The 13,290-nt window shown below is 45.8% G+C and overlaps 3 protein-coding genes across 3 annotated transcripts; 1 reads left to right on the top strand and 2 right to left on the bottom strand.

The window, feature by feature from the left end:
- Positions 1-3,905: 3,905 nt before the first annotated feature.
- Positions 3,906-7,801, bottom strand: LOC131282510 (eukaryotic translation initiation factor eIF1). Its single transcript, XM_058311992.1, has 3 exons — positions 7,512-7,801; positions 5,044-5,201; positions 3,906-4,972 (listed from the first exon to the last, which is right to left on the bottom strand). Exons 1-3 carry the CDS (start codon positions 7,537-7,539, stop codon positions 4,826-4,828), a joined length of 333 nt encoding a protein of 110 aa, XP_058167975.1. The 5' UTR covers positions 7,540-7,801; the 3' UTR covers positions 3,906-4,825.
- A 1,361-nt stretch (positions 7,802-9,162) lies between these two features.
- Positions 9,163-10,661, top strand: LOC131294362 (modifier of mdg4). The gene has a single exon (XM_058322409.1). It carries the CDS (start codon positions 9,165-9,167, stop codon positions 10,659-10,661), a length of 1,497 nt encoding a protein of 498 aa, XP_058178392.1. The 5' UTR covers positions 9,163-9,164.
- Positions 10,662-10,801: 140 nt separating this feature from the next.
- On the bottom strand, positions 10,802-11,956 carry LOC131291981 (NADH dehydrogenase [ubiquinone] iron-sulfur protein 3, mitochondrial). Its single transcript, XM_058320764.1, has 3 exons — positions 11,765-11,956; positions 11,608-11,676; positions 10,802-11,541 (listed from the first exon to the last, which is right to left on the bottom strand). The coding sequence occupies exons 1-3, from the start codon at positions 11,826-11,828 to the stop codon at positions 10,886-10,888; spliced, it is 789 nt and encodes a 262-aa protein (XP_058176747.1). The 5' UTR covers positions 11,829-11,956; the 3' UTR covers positions 10,802-10,885.
- Positions 11,957-13,290: the final 1,334 nt, after the last annotated feature.

Raw genomic sequence — 13,290 nt, 5'->3', positions numbered from 1 at the left:
CAATATCGATTCCGCAGAAAATCGCAACGTTTACTCCGTCGCAAACCAGACGGGCACGGCGGAATCGCATAATCGAGAAGCACAAAAGTGTACAAAAAAAACGCAAACAAGTACACGACGAATGGAGATAAAGTTTCACCATGTGGGGAGGGGAAAAAAAGGAACACGGGTCGCTACGTTGAATCGACCCACTCCGATGGGTGCAAGGGAGACCATCAGTAGCAATGGCGGTTGCAAACAACGGTCCACCTACACGCTCCTCGAACCCCAGCATCTCGTCCGAGCGGATCGGGGATCGTGCGTCGTGTGATCCTGGGTGAAGGTGGAAGGTCGCACACACAACCACATACAGGCCGGTCAGAGAGAAAGGCGAACACACTGCGAGATGAATCACTCCACTTTGGTTCACTATCACTTCACGCGATTTGGACGTTATGGCACATGGGGTTCCCGGAAGCCGCACGCGAAGGACGAGGGCGAACGAGCTGCTATTCCTACCCCTAGGCACAGTGAGCCAGGGGGCTGACCTAGCATTTGAATGTTTGGTAGAAACTCTTCACACGAGAGTGACATCGAAAAGAATAGCCAAATTTAAAAGAAGTGTAAAACATTGTTTTTCTACCGTTGGAACCATATTCGGTCAAAAATAAAACATGTATATTAAATAATGTAAAGTAATGAGTTTTTCTTTTCAATTGAAACTTTCGTTCAAGACCAGTATTGATAAAAACAAAAACATCGTCGAGACGCGATATGAAGGACTTTCAGCAAAAAATCTACTTTTCTGGTACGTTGAAACGGGAAATTTTATCATTCGTGGTCTCGTTACCATATTATACAAATTTGGGAAAAACCATTCGTAAATTATATTTGTTGATACATTTCGAGGCCAGCTACATTGTAAAAAAAAAACAAACTATTCTTTATGAAAGTATACTTTCAAAAACGCTTCTACTGAAACCAAGAAGGTTTGAATTTCAAACTAAATGCTACTCTGACCAGCTAGCTCCTTCATGTTGGCCCACTGTGCCACATGCACACTAGATCACACACTCTCATTCGTTCGCCTCGTCTCATCGCTTCGATTCGAACCACCTACACACAATTTCTTCCCTCCAACGCACCAGCATCAAGCAGTCATTGATGTTTTCATTTATCGTTTTTCAATCACGTCAATAGGTCACTGGTGATGATCCGGCACTGGTTCGGCTTCTCGCAGGGTGTTATAATTGCATCTCGCGACATTTGTGAGAATCCCGAGCCGTTGCGTAGTGCATCGCGACCGTTCCGTATGGACGTCTGGAACGTCCACCCGCCGTTGCCGCGTTCCGTCCAACCAACGCACCCACCACCCGCGCAAGAGGTCAAACGGCGCAAAACGGCCTAAACAAAGAGCACCGCAAATGCAAAAAGGGCAACCGGAATCAGTCGACTCGCTCGCACCCACGGTCACTTGCCACGCATTCGCGGGAATACAACAGCCCTCGGTCTCGCTCGTTCCCGACAAATTTCCACGCGTTGCAAACGTCGTCGCCGCCTGCTGCGACGATCCCTTCCATCCCCGGGCTCCCGGCAAAAATTGCACTTTGCACTAACGACGATGACGGCGGCAACGATGATGCATCTCCGATTCCTGGAGTGCAATGGAACCAGCTGTGCACGACAACCCCTGGGCCACACACACAGCCCCGCCCTTGTTGTGCCACGGTTCTGCGTCCGTTTGTTGCACCAGCCTGCCTGCCATACGGTACGGAAAATGTTCACTTTTCTTATTCGCTAGCCGCGGGGCGAGTGTGGATACGGTCAGGCCAAGGCTGTTGGAGTTGGTATACATCACGAGCGGAAGAAAACTACCGAATTGTCTTACGCCTCCCTTCACCAAAAAAGGACTGCCGTTTGTAGGAACTGGAGAACGATGTGCTGCACAATTGGAAAACATTATTCTATCGTTCCAACAATCCCGCAGCATAGCCGAAAACGATATTTACTCCTTACTATTACCATTTGTTTTCTTTTTTGGGAGTTTCTTCACACACCACTATCGTACGGGAAATACCGTCCACACGGACGCCGTGGACGTTCGCGGGGACGAGCAGCTGTTTATCGAGCAGAGGGTTGGAGCCCGCGACTGCTAAGAGCGTTGCCCTGCAGCGTCCGAGATGGCAAACAAACTGACACTGACCGCGCGCGTGCATGATGGAGTTCCGGCGAGCGGGTGTTCGAGATATCTGCTGCGTCTGCGTATGCTCTCGCGTGCTCTCGGAGCAGCGGTCGTCGGTCTCCCCAAAAATGTGACGACTTCGTTTGACAACACGTTCTCCAAAATTTTGCATAAATGTTTAACTATTCAACAAAAAATGCTACATCCAGACGGAAACAATCACATGTGAATTTACAAGGAAAAAAAATATGATATAGCTGTTAATTGGCGATTAAATTGAAAAATAGAAAAAATGTCAAAATTCTACACTACAATACCAACTTTGTATCGAATCTTGAGTGAAATATAAGAACTTCAATCTTTAGCATAATTTCAAAATCATTAAATTTAGTAGAAAACGATATTTTATCCTGCTAAAAAATGCAGCTCCAAAACTCGATCATCTCAGTTCACGGTAGAGGGCAGCACCGGCAGCAAAGGCAGCTTAAGGTACCTTTAGACAGGCTCCTAAAGCAGATAAGTAAGATCAAAGATTTATCGAAGGTTCAGTAAAGTTGGTGTAATGTTCTGCCCCACAGTCTATATACAATGTTGTTCATCAAGCAATCAACGCTAACATTTATTTACGGTAGTGAGTTTAGGAAAAAAAAATCGTCTTCGAGAACTCACAGAAATCGAGTTGTAAATTTATAACTGAAATCCACCGCCAATCGACACCAACTCTAAATGATCAAAAGCACCTATATTATTATGATTATGTATGCCTGTAATGGAACAAAAGGACAACATCTAGCACGCATTTTCATCGTCAGCTCATCTTGTCGAATGATTTTATTACCGTTAATATGTTGCTGTGTGCACTCATTTTGAATTTGATCTAGTAAGCACCGTATCGTTTTCTTTAAATTACACAAACAAATAATGACGCATGGACCCCTGACGGAAGGGAAACAACTTGCGGGCCGACTTTAACCCTTTAACGCACGTAACCCCTTTATTTAGCCCTTCTCGGGCGCGATGATAAACGACTATGTGGTTTGAATCAAGTGGATTGGATATCTGGTGGTTTTGGTTTTCGGTATGCTTAGCCTACTTTGTTCGCTGCTATGTTCTGCCCGTGGTACCCCGCAGGATGCTGTTTCTCGATGTACTATAAGAAGTGTGTGTGTATGTGTTTCTTCCATTTTTCACGCATGGCGATGGTCTTACAATAAATTGCAATTTACATTGAATCTGCTATGGATCGCAGGGGTGCGATTCTTGTTAAACAGAATGGTTTGATCTCCTACAATGCAAAACGTAACAAGTGAAACACAAACTTTATAGTTGAAAATCACATTCGATGCAACAAGGGCCCTAGTGAAACAGGAAGTTTCTCAAAAAGAATAAAAACAAATTAAAAGTGAGGGCAAAACTCAATTATAGTCGTTCAAAAATGGAATTTATGTTGTATTTTTAGATCCTCTTGTTCAATGTTCTACAAGACCTTTCCCTGCGCTCAATGAGATAGAGAGGATCAGTCAAGGTTTGTATCCGCATCTGGTACGTCTGCTACGTCCCTATAGTTGCTGCTATCTACGCCGTGTTTCCTGCATGGAAAAATGCTGCATCAAGGACCAAACTGATCGGCGTAGAAAGGGCGCGATGTTTTACAACCAAAGTAGTCAAACGGGGACAACAACACTCCCACTTCCAAACCATCCATCATTATTCGTAACGCGTGAGATATATATAAAAACAGGTGTAATTTGGCTATTTGCTTTACATTATTATTTCGGTATTAGATGACAAAAAAAATGTAATGCTCCGCTGTACGCTCTCTTCACAATCGACCTCCTTCCGAAGCGGAAAGCTTTCGATGCGCTGTTGTTGTTCAAAAGATTGTATAGCATTGCTACAAAAGTGTTTTCACAAATAGTCCCACAATTATAATTTCTTCTTCTACTATTCAGTCCGACCCCTACACATACACCCCTCTCTCTCTCTCGCTCTCTCTAGCTCTCCGTGTGCCTCGCGTCCGCGCTTACTGCATTCGGCGATTCATGGCCGATGTCAACCGCGAGACGGTTGACACCGGAGACGAATCACCGGGCGAAGCGAAGACGACGGATCGTCCGCCTCGCCGCTGGTGCTGCTGCTTCTGCTGCTCCGGAGAGATTGCTGCACTTCGTTTGGGAACTTTCATTGAAGGAGAGAGAACGCCACTAGGAGGGGCGGGCGGGTCGTGCTAATGATGTACGTGGTGATCGTGTCTGATTCCTTCGCTGGAAAATCGCACAGGCCCAAGGGTGTAGGGTTGGAGAAGGAGAAATCAAGTCGAATAACACGCTCACGCTGAGTTGATGACGCGCGAAAACGGTTTCCGAGTGGTGAGTAGATGGTGTTGGTGGTTCCGATAGTGAAAGGTGACACTATTGTTGTAATTTGATCTATTGCGGTTCGTCTTCCTGCGGTGGAACTTCCAATTGCTGCTGCTGAGATGAATTTTGGTGAGAATATACAAGGTCGCGGCTTCCGTGGGCGGGTGTGAACCGGGCAGTAATTGCGGAGCTCAACGGTGGTGGCCGAGTGGAATAAAGTGTTTCGTGTTTTCCTGCTGCCTTTCCTACCCCCCGACTCTTGTCACACACCACGCCTTTCGTTCGCTTTGCTTCGAGGCGCGCTTTAGAAACCGTGCACCTTCAACTGGTCCGGCTTCGCGAGCCCGGATTTCGTCAGAAACTGGCAAATATTCTCCCGCTGGTCACCCTGCAGCTGCAGAACCTCGCCGTACTCCGGATGCTCAATTACAGTGCCATTGCATGCGAATTCCTAAAACAAACGGGAGCCCATGTTAGTATTGTCATACGGTTAAGTAACTTCATTCGAATTCGAACACTTACCTTCTTACATGCCCGCACGATTTTCTTTAGATCATAGTCCGCCGACAGCCCCTGAACAGTGGTTAATGTCTTGCGACCATTTCTCTGCTGAATTCTTATGTGCACGAGATTGTCCTGCACATCGTAGTCTGCACCCTTTATTGCATCAGCAAATGGGTCTAGAGTGGATAGGAGAAAGTGAAATAAAGAAAACAATTACATTACAGCTTCCAAGACGTACGTTTAATTCTAAAAAATGAATAAAGTAGGGACACCACAGAGACATGTCGCTTTCGTTCAGATCATAAAGTTGAATTAAATTGCCATCTCCGAATACCTGTTCATCATGGTTGAAAATACTACCGATATCCAACGGGATATTTGTTTTCTCCGTTATATTTTCAACGAAATAGCGTTGGAGGTGGAAAGATGGAGATAAAGCGTACTTGAACGTAACGTAGATGGAATTAAAAAAAAACTGTACTGGAATGTTTTCCTCCCGGCTGTTTGGCATATCTTTCTAGGTCACCACAACAACACTCTCCAGGCAATTTGCCCCATACCTTATGACTCACGGTTCATCTTTGATTACATTGAAATGCAAGCAATAACAAACGTCCACTCGTCGTCGTGACACCATATGCGTCGTGTCGGAAAGTGATAGATTTTTTGCAAGTTTATTCTTTGTGCTACCGTACCGGTGCGTCATGGTCAACGCGACACAAAGAGCACGGTCGTCACAAGAATGAATATTCAGTGTCCTATTTCTTTGCCATTGGCAACTCGCGATGTGCACAAATGCATCCACACACTACACCTTGTGTCTGCTGTGCACATCTTCAAGTTCTTTATTATTCATGCAGTTTGCTTGTGTGCACTGAAGATGCAGGGGACAAGCACACCACCAGGTCCATTATTAACGGTGCTGTCCGAGAAAGATTTAATTGCGTATTTGCGCTAACCTCTTTGTGTGGGACAAACTTACCGACAAGACGCAGAAAGCAGGGCGAGTCTTGTCGGTTGTATGGAGAATACTATGGGATTTGCTGGAACAAACAACTAGTTAATTGACATTGAAGAAAAAAAAAAAGACAAATCCCAAATGACGCAAAAAAAAGCTGTCGGAAAATTTTCCATGAGATACGAGCGATCACGTGTAATAAATTTTCCTGGTCGCATGGCACACTGCGATTTTCTCCCGTCGTCATCGTTGTCGGTTGCGATAAACAATTTTACTTTCTTCCTACCAAACACAACGAGCGCACCAAACAACTTTGGAGAAAGTTTGGGAAGAAAACGCGATGAAAACACAGGAAGTAGATGCTGTGCCGTGGTGCGACCCAGCAGGCGGCGGCCTTGTCACACATAATTTCCCTTAACTTCCACGTGATGTGGAAGAAATACGTCGAGTTTGATATTCAGGTAAAGTTTTTTGCTTGCTTCCACAAAAACAGCGTACACCGATCATAGTTCACACGCCGCCAGGAAGCATGCAAATACATTTCCACACACCACGGAGTAGGCATTGCGAAAGCCCTTGAGACGGCGATTTCGCCATCGTCAAAAGAAAACCATACCACCGCCAGCGCCAAGAAGTTTTTTTTTTCATGTTTTGTCCTTCAACCGATCATTCGTCCCAGCATGGATATGTGCATGCCGCGTGACTCATTCAACCCGCTCGTTTCAATGACGGACAATTCCAATGGTGGGAGAGCTTGTTGGCAATGGCGATAAGTGGGAAGACAACGACCGATGTGCTGCAACCATGGCAAGGAACGAAACAGGTTTTTGTACCCCGCATCTGGCCCAGCAAACGACAATGAATCAATGGAATTTCCTTGGGACGGTCATGGTCGGTAGGAAATGTGAACAGGAAGTGCAGCAAAAGTTCAGGTATTGAAAGGGACGATGGGGGGATGCATAAGTGTTTGGAGAAAATAATCCCTTCTACCGTCATACCCAATTGATGGACACGACTCGCGTTATGAATTTCATCACGGTCGATTATTTCAACGTCGAATGATTACTTTACGTATCAGTTTCGACTGCATGCAGCACGTTGTTTGCTGTCAGGTACGGAAAGACGAGCAAAAAAGCCGTCGGCCATTTTGAAAACTCAACACCACCAACACATTATCGGATCGAACGAACGGACAAGCATACGCACACACATCCACTCGCGGCATACGGGAAGTGAGTGTTCATGGCGCGCGATCACGCGAAGAGCCGTCGCTACGGCTGGTAAAATACGATTTTGTACAAGGAAACGGATGCATTTCCGTCGCTAACAGCAAAAGGCATTCTTCCTCGAGACGACCTCGAGGAACTGGTTTTGCGATACGCCGTAGCGTGTGCACATTCCGCGATGCGCGTATGTGTTGGAGGCCAATTACAACGCGAGGAAAAATTGTGGACGGGCGGGGGCGAACGGGTAGTGGCGACGTAAAAGCAAGACGATGGGTTGTTAGTAGAATGAAAACGGCACTTACCAAATGTATTAAGATTCTGGATGGACATACGATAAACAAAATAGGCACAAGTGAAGAAAATTAACGCTCGCTTCGCGGTGGTTGCTGGTGGATGGCGCTTTAGCACGCTTTGGTGTGCTCGATTTTCACTTTTTTGATATTTCCTCGTGGACTCTACCCGACACGGATTGGTCTGGAAGGTTCGTGTGCGCGTGTAGCGAGAGGCAGGCGAGTAGGAGAGAGAGAGAGAGGTGAATGCGTTACGATACGGCAAACACTGAACAACTTGAACGTACTGCACAAGGCGACTGGTAGTTCAATACTGACGACAGACTTTTGATGACCACTAATCTAGTGTTGGCAGAATCGGGACTCGGAAGATTCGAAGATTCGATCCCTAGACGGATTCCAAAGATTCGGATCCCATTTGACTCAGGGTCCACACTACAGCGCGACGTCCCGTCACGAAACGCGACGTCGCCTGACAGGTGGCCGAACTCCATACAAAAAAAGTGTCGCACAAATCGCGCTAGACGATGCCTAGTGTAGAAACAGCGAAAAACGTGACGTCGCGCTAGCTCTTTTAAATGTCAATACGAAACGAAAACAAATCGACAGCTGGACAAACCGTAAACAAACCGAAACACAAACTCAAACGAGTTTTTGCGTCCTGACAACGGAAGGAATTATCCCTCCCGTGGACGGCGGGTGGACATATGGCTTTTATAGCCGGTCCTAAAGGACGAGCCCCTTCATAGGAGTTCGGACAGAGTCGGTACGCCTCTGATTACGAGTAAGGGAACAAATTGTTTGAAAGATGAAGAAGAAGGAATAAACTCGGGTAAATCAGTTAGGCAGCGCTCTGTGAACAGTCCAACAAACCAGACAAACACGACACTGTTCGAAGGGTGCTCTGCGAATTGTCGTGAAGAACTGTCATTCATCCAAGCAGCAAGGTAGCAGAATACACAAGGTATAACAGTTTCACCGTGGGATACAGCCCTGCACGACAAAATCAAACTGTTTTGATCTGTGTCGTGTTTGTCTGACATGTTCGATGCAGGTTGACAGAGCACCTCCATATGATTGCATGGGTTTGATCGTTTTTTTTGTCGTGTTTGTCGTGTTTGTCTTGTTCAATAGCTCACAGAGCGCTGCCTTAGTCTGCATATTCCCAAAAAGGACTAGATTGTTCGTGTTGTTTGAATACAATTAGAAGAATAATGTCAACTATACTGATATTCTTATGTAAATCATTCATTGAATTAAACACATCATATGAAAAATCGTCATTAGATGAGCATGTATGATATGACGGATTGGGATTCGGATTCGAAGAGCCGGATCTCAGAATGGATTTGAATCGAAAGATTCGAATCCCTGTAGGGATTCAGTTTCCCCATCACTGCTCTTGATGACCGTTTGTCGGTACGACGTTTTTTTCGGACCCATTTCTCCGTTCCCGGAACTGCAGCTTGTCGGAAGATCATTCGTTAGTTCGAACCCATATAGGTTCAGCTCCGTATTTTAGACTCTACATCGTTTGATTTGTTTGTAAATAAACACTGGGTTTAGAAAATTCGTTTGCTTCACTTCGACGGATTTTAATTGTTAATATTTCATCGTGTTATGGTTCCAGATTCAAGTTAAAATCAATCAGTCGACTCCTACATTATGGCGGTTACAATAAAGTCAGCCATTTCAAGCGTGAAATGGGACAAGTTCGGTGAACACATGCTACGCATCTACACTGGAATCTACGAACATCTACAGTATACAGATTGCGAGCTGATTCTCTCCGATGGCCACCTGCGAGCCAGCCGAATGGTGCTTGGAATGGCTTCATCATTTTTTGAAAACATCTTCCAAGCCACAGCTAATCAACCGGTTTCTGGAACGGATCCTTTAAAGGTGATTATTCCCGATGTTACCGTCGGAAGCATGCAGTGTGTTTTGCAGTTCATCTACACGGGAGAGGTTAAACTTCGCGCAGAGGATATGTCCTTGTTTCTTGATGCTTGCTACCTACTGCAAATACGTGGAGTTAATAGTAATGATGGCCGAGTACAGGGGGCGAGCATCGTTGATCAAAGTCCTGCAACGTTTGAACTGTCGGATAATGTTACACAAAAATCTACATCCAGCTCGACCTCGTACCTCATGTCCGTGGTGCATTCGGATGCTGCAGACAGAAGCGTGCTGGAGGTGGAACAAAATCAAGCATTCGGTTCGTCAATTGAGCAGATTGTCTTTCAAGGAACCGTGGTTAGGGAAGTGCATGAAGATTCCTTTCAAAACATCAAGGATCATGCTGTTGAGGACCAATCTTGTGCTGAATATTATGATTTAACCGAAGACGATGGACCACAGCAGGATGGCGCTGACGATGCAACAGATGAGCAACCTTTCGATGAAACGGTAAACCTATCCTGCATTGAAAAGTTTATGACGGACGAACTGGAGGACATGGAAACCGCTAAAGCAGACTCGGGCACGGTGGACAAGGAGTCATGCAAAGACAAGGAATCCACTGCGTTAAGTTACGCTGAACGTTTGGAAAAGGCGGTCGATGCTGTCGTTAACTCTGGCGCTAGTTTTCGGCAAGCAGCGGTGACCTACAATATCCCAAAAACAGTCCTGTGGCGCAAAACGGTGAAAATCGCTCGGCCAGCCAAACCACACCAGTACGAGTTTCCCAGTCCACGGCGTGAAGCGATGGAAGCCATAAAGGCCGGAGAAAAGCTACTGAATGTGAGCCGGCGATTTGACATTCCCATCTCGACACTGCACCGTGACAAGATCCGTTTGTACAGCGAGGGAGAGTTACCGGACACGGTTGCGTTGAAGCAGCGCGATAAGGGCGACACGTTTAAGCAGCGGGTCATCGAGGCCGCACAGAAGTGCCTGTCGGGCAGTATGTCGTTGTCCGAGGCGGCCAGAAAATACTCCCTTCCGAAGACCACCATTTGGAGGAAGATTGGGTTGTTAAAGGAGGAACCTCTACCTGCCAATGAAGGATCGCAGAAACGTGGTCGTGCAAAAGCCGGCGGTAAATCGGGCACAAGCAAAAGAAATTCGAGCGAAAGTTACAACGCAGGTAAAACGAACGTTGATGCGGGTGATGAAACAACAAAATCTAAGGTACAACACAACACTTATGTATTTATGTGATCATCACTAATTTCGACCTGTACAATATAATATAAAAACATAGTTTCACATTTTAATCACAATGAATTTTGTTTTCGGGGAGTATGAACGATACGGATTGAAAGAAACTTGAAGTACCTTCATATACGATTTTACAGTATTATCCAGTTATATTTCATCCTATCAACCAAACACAATTACTCTCAAATTGCCCATCGTGTACAGTGTGTTTCTTTGAACACTATTTACTTTTCCGCCGGCTTTGTAGCAATCTCTTCGGAGGCCGGATTGGCGTTACGGAAATTGGGGAACTGTTCCCACGGTGCCGCCAAGTCAAACTTGCGGAACTCCTGGGCCAGCTCAAGCGGTTCACAGACGACTCGTTTCTTTTCGTCATCGTAGCGCAGCTCAACGTAGCCGCTGAGCGGAAAGTCGCGACGCTGCGGATGTCCCTCGAAACCGTAGTCGGTCAGGATGCGGCGCAGATCCGGATGGTTCGCAAAGAACACTCCGTACATGTCCCAGATTTCGCGTTCGTACCAGTTGGCCGCTTTAAATACCTCATTGCACGAATCGATCGGGGTCAACTCGTCGGTGTAGGTCTTCACGCGAATGCGAGAATTGTAGCGCAGCGAGAGAATGTTGTAGATGATCTCGAAGCGATGCGGACGCGATGGCACATCCATACCGGCAATGTCGACTAGATTGGCAAACTGTGCATTATGGTGATCCTTCAAGAACTGCAGCACCGGCACGACACCTTCCGGGGCGATCAGGACCTCCAGCTCATCGCCGGACGTTAGCTGCACCTTCTGCACGTACTTCGGCAGGCACTCGGCAACGTACTTGCCAAAATCCGATAGCTCCGAACGAGCGGCGGCATCCGGTTTGCGGACGGTGGCTAAAGGTGAAACAGAAATATGGTTAATGCCAACTGAAGATTGCCTCTATGGGACTGTAAACACACGTCTCGTTTCTGCTGCCGGTTCGGTCGATTTATAACGCAGCATTACGGCCGGTGCCGCCCGGGTTAGACCTAAAATATTCGGATAAGGATACGTTATTGCTTGAGAATTTTATCAAAACAAACACCAATTCTTGGTAGGTGCAACTGTTCCACTTACCATTGGCGTTCAGTACACCGCTCTTGGCGACAGCCGATGCAAAGGAGCGCAGGATGGAGGCCATGGTGTGACCGGAAGATTTACTACCAACACGGAAGGATAACCAAACCGGGGCAATCCGATTTTCGTGCCCAGAAGAGTGTGTCGGAAAATTATCCTTCGACACTGTTTTATGTAATTCGCTGGATTCTACTTGTTTGACGTTTTTCGTGTGACAGCTTGACAATTCGATATAGAAATTTCACTAGGTTAAAATCAATCCGATAACTTGGATCAAATGAAGTTTTATAATTTATTAATAGGTTGATTTTCAAAAAATAAGTCTACTTTTTATGACTTTTACATGATGCTTAACTGTTCCACATAATGCCGATACAAATGTTCATATTGTGAACGCTTGTAACGCGTTAACGTTATGCTAACGCTTAACCATGTTGAATCTAGTTTGTGCGTTTTAATGATACTAGGTAAAACGGCCCGGTTACACGGTCCAGTTACAGGACCAGTTACAGGACCCGTTTACTGGGCCCGTTTACAGGTCCCAGTTACAGGGCCCAGCAACACGGCCAATTTACAGGACCCGGTTGCACTGCCCAGTTACAGGACTCAGTTTACAGGGCCCGGTAAGTCGGCCCGTTGACAGGTCCCTTTTACATGGCCCGGTAATACAGCCCGTTTATAGGGCCCGGTAAGTAGGCCCGTTGACAGGCCCCGGGTGCAGGGCCCGTTTACAGGGCCTAACCTTATGGATTTAGTTATATACTTAATTTTATTCTGCGTTGGTTATTTCCATCATGTTGCAGCACCACTTTTCCTTATGTAAAAATTTTCGAAAAAATTGTCCCTTAAATCTGGAAAACGTTTCATTTACTTCGTACTACAAACTTTGAATGAAACTGTGTAGCACGTTCACGCTTTGCTTTGTTTTATTTCGCCAAAGTAACCATCGACTACCAAAAACTCGTTCAGCGCAAGAAAAATGTCCCCTACCATCCAGCATCCATAGTATCCTTAGCAAAAGTATAGCGCCTGGGGAAACTGTAAAGTGCGTGGGAAAACCGGAGCGTAGGAATTGTGCATCTCACTTTCACGCTAGCTTCGCTCGTTCAACGGTGCTATTGCTATCTAAACTCAAGGTAGAAATTGTTGAAATTGTCTGCATCTCGCTTACGTGCTCACTTCGCTCAATCGTACTGTCTAATGGAACCACTCAGTTAGCGGAGTTTGTATACGGGATTCACAAACAAAACCGTTTTTGATAATTCTGCAAGAATCCTTATTTTAACCTTGTTTACCAGCATTCAAAAGCTTTAACTGAATTGTTTTATAAATCAATATGTTTCGTACAATGAAACGTTTTTTCAAGCTGATTTCGTGAAACTAAGTTCCCCGTTCCATGGATCCACGCATTATTGAACTCGACAGGTCCGGAGCAGGTGCTCATAGTGTTGGGAAAGTGAATTGCTGGTTGGGATTCGAATCTTTTGATTCAAATCCATTCTGAAATTGCAAGCTGTAAATGTTTG

This window comes from Anopheles ziemanni, chromosome 2 (assembly GCF_943734765.1).
Source record: "Anopheles ziemanni chromosome 2, idAnoZiCoDA_A2_x.2, whole genome shotgun sequence".
Classification (NCBI taxonomy): domain Eukaryota; kingdom Metazoa; phylum Arthropoda; class Insecta; order Diptera; family Culicidae; genus Anopheles; species Anopheles ziemanni.
Note: the sequence above shows the minus strand (reverse complement) of the source record. Positions and strands in the feature narration are given on the sequence as shown.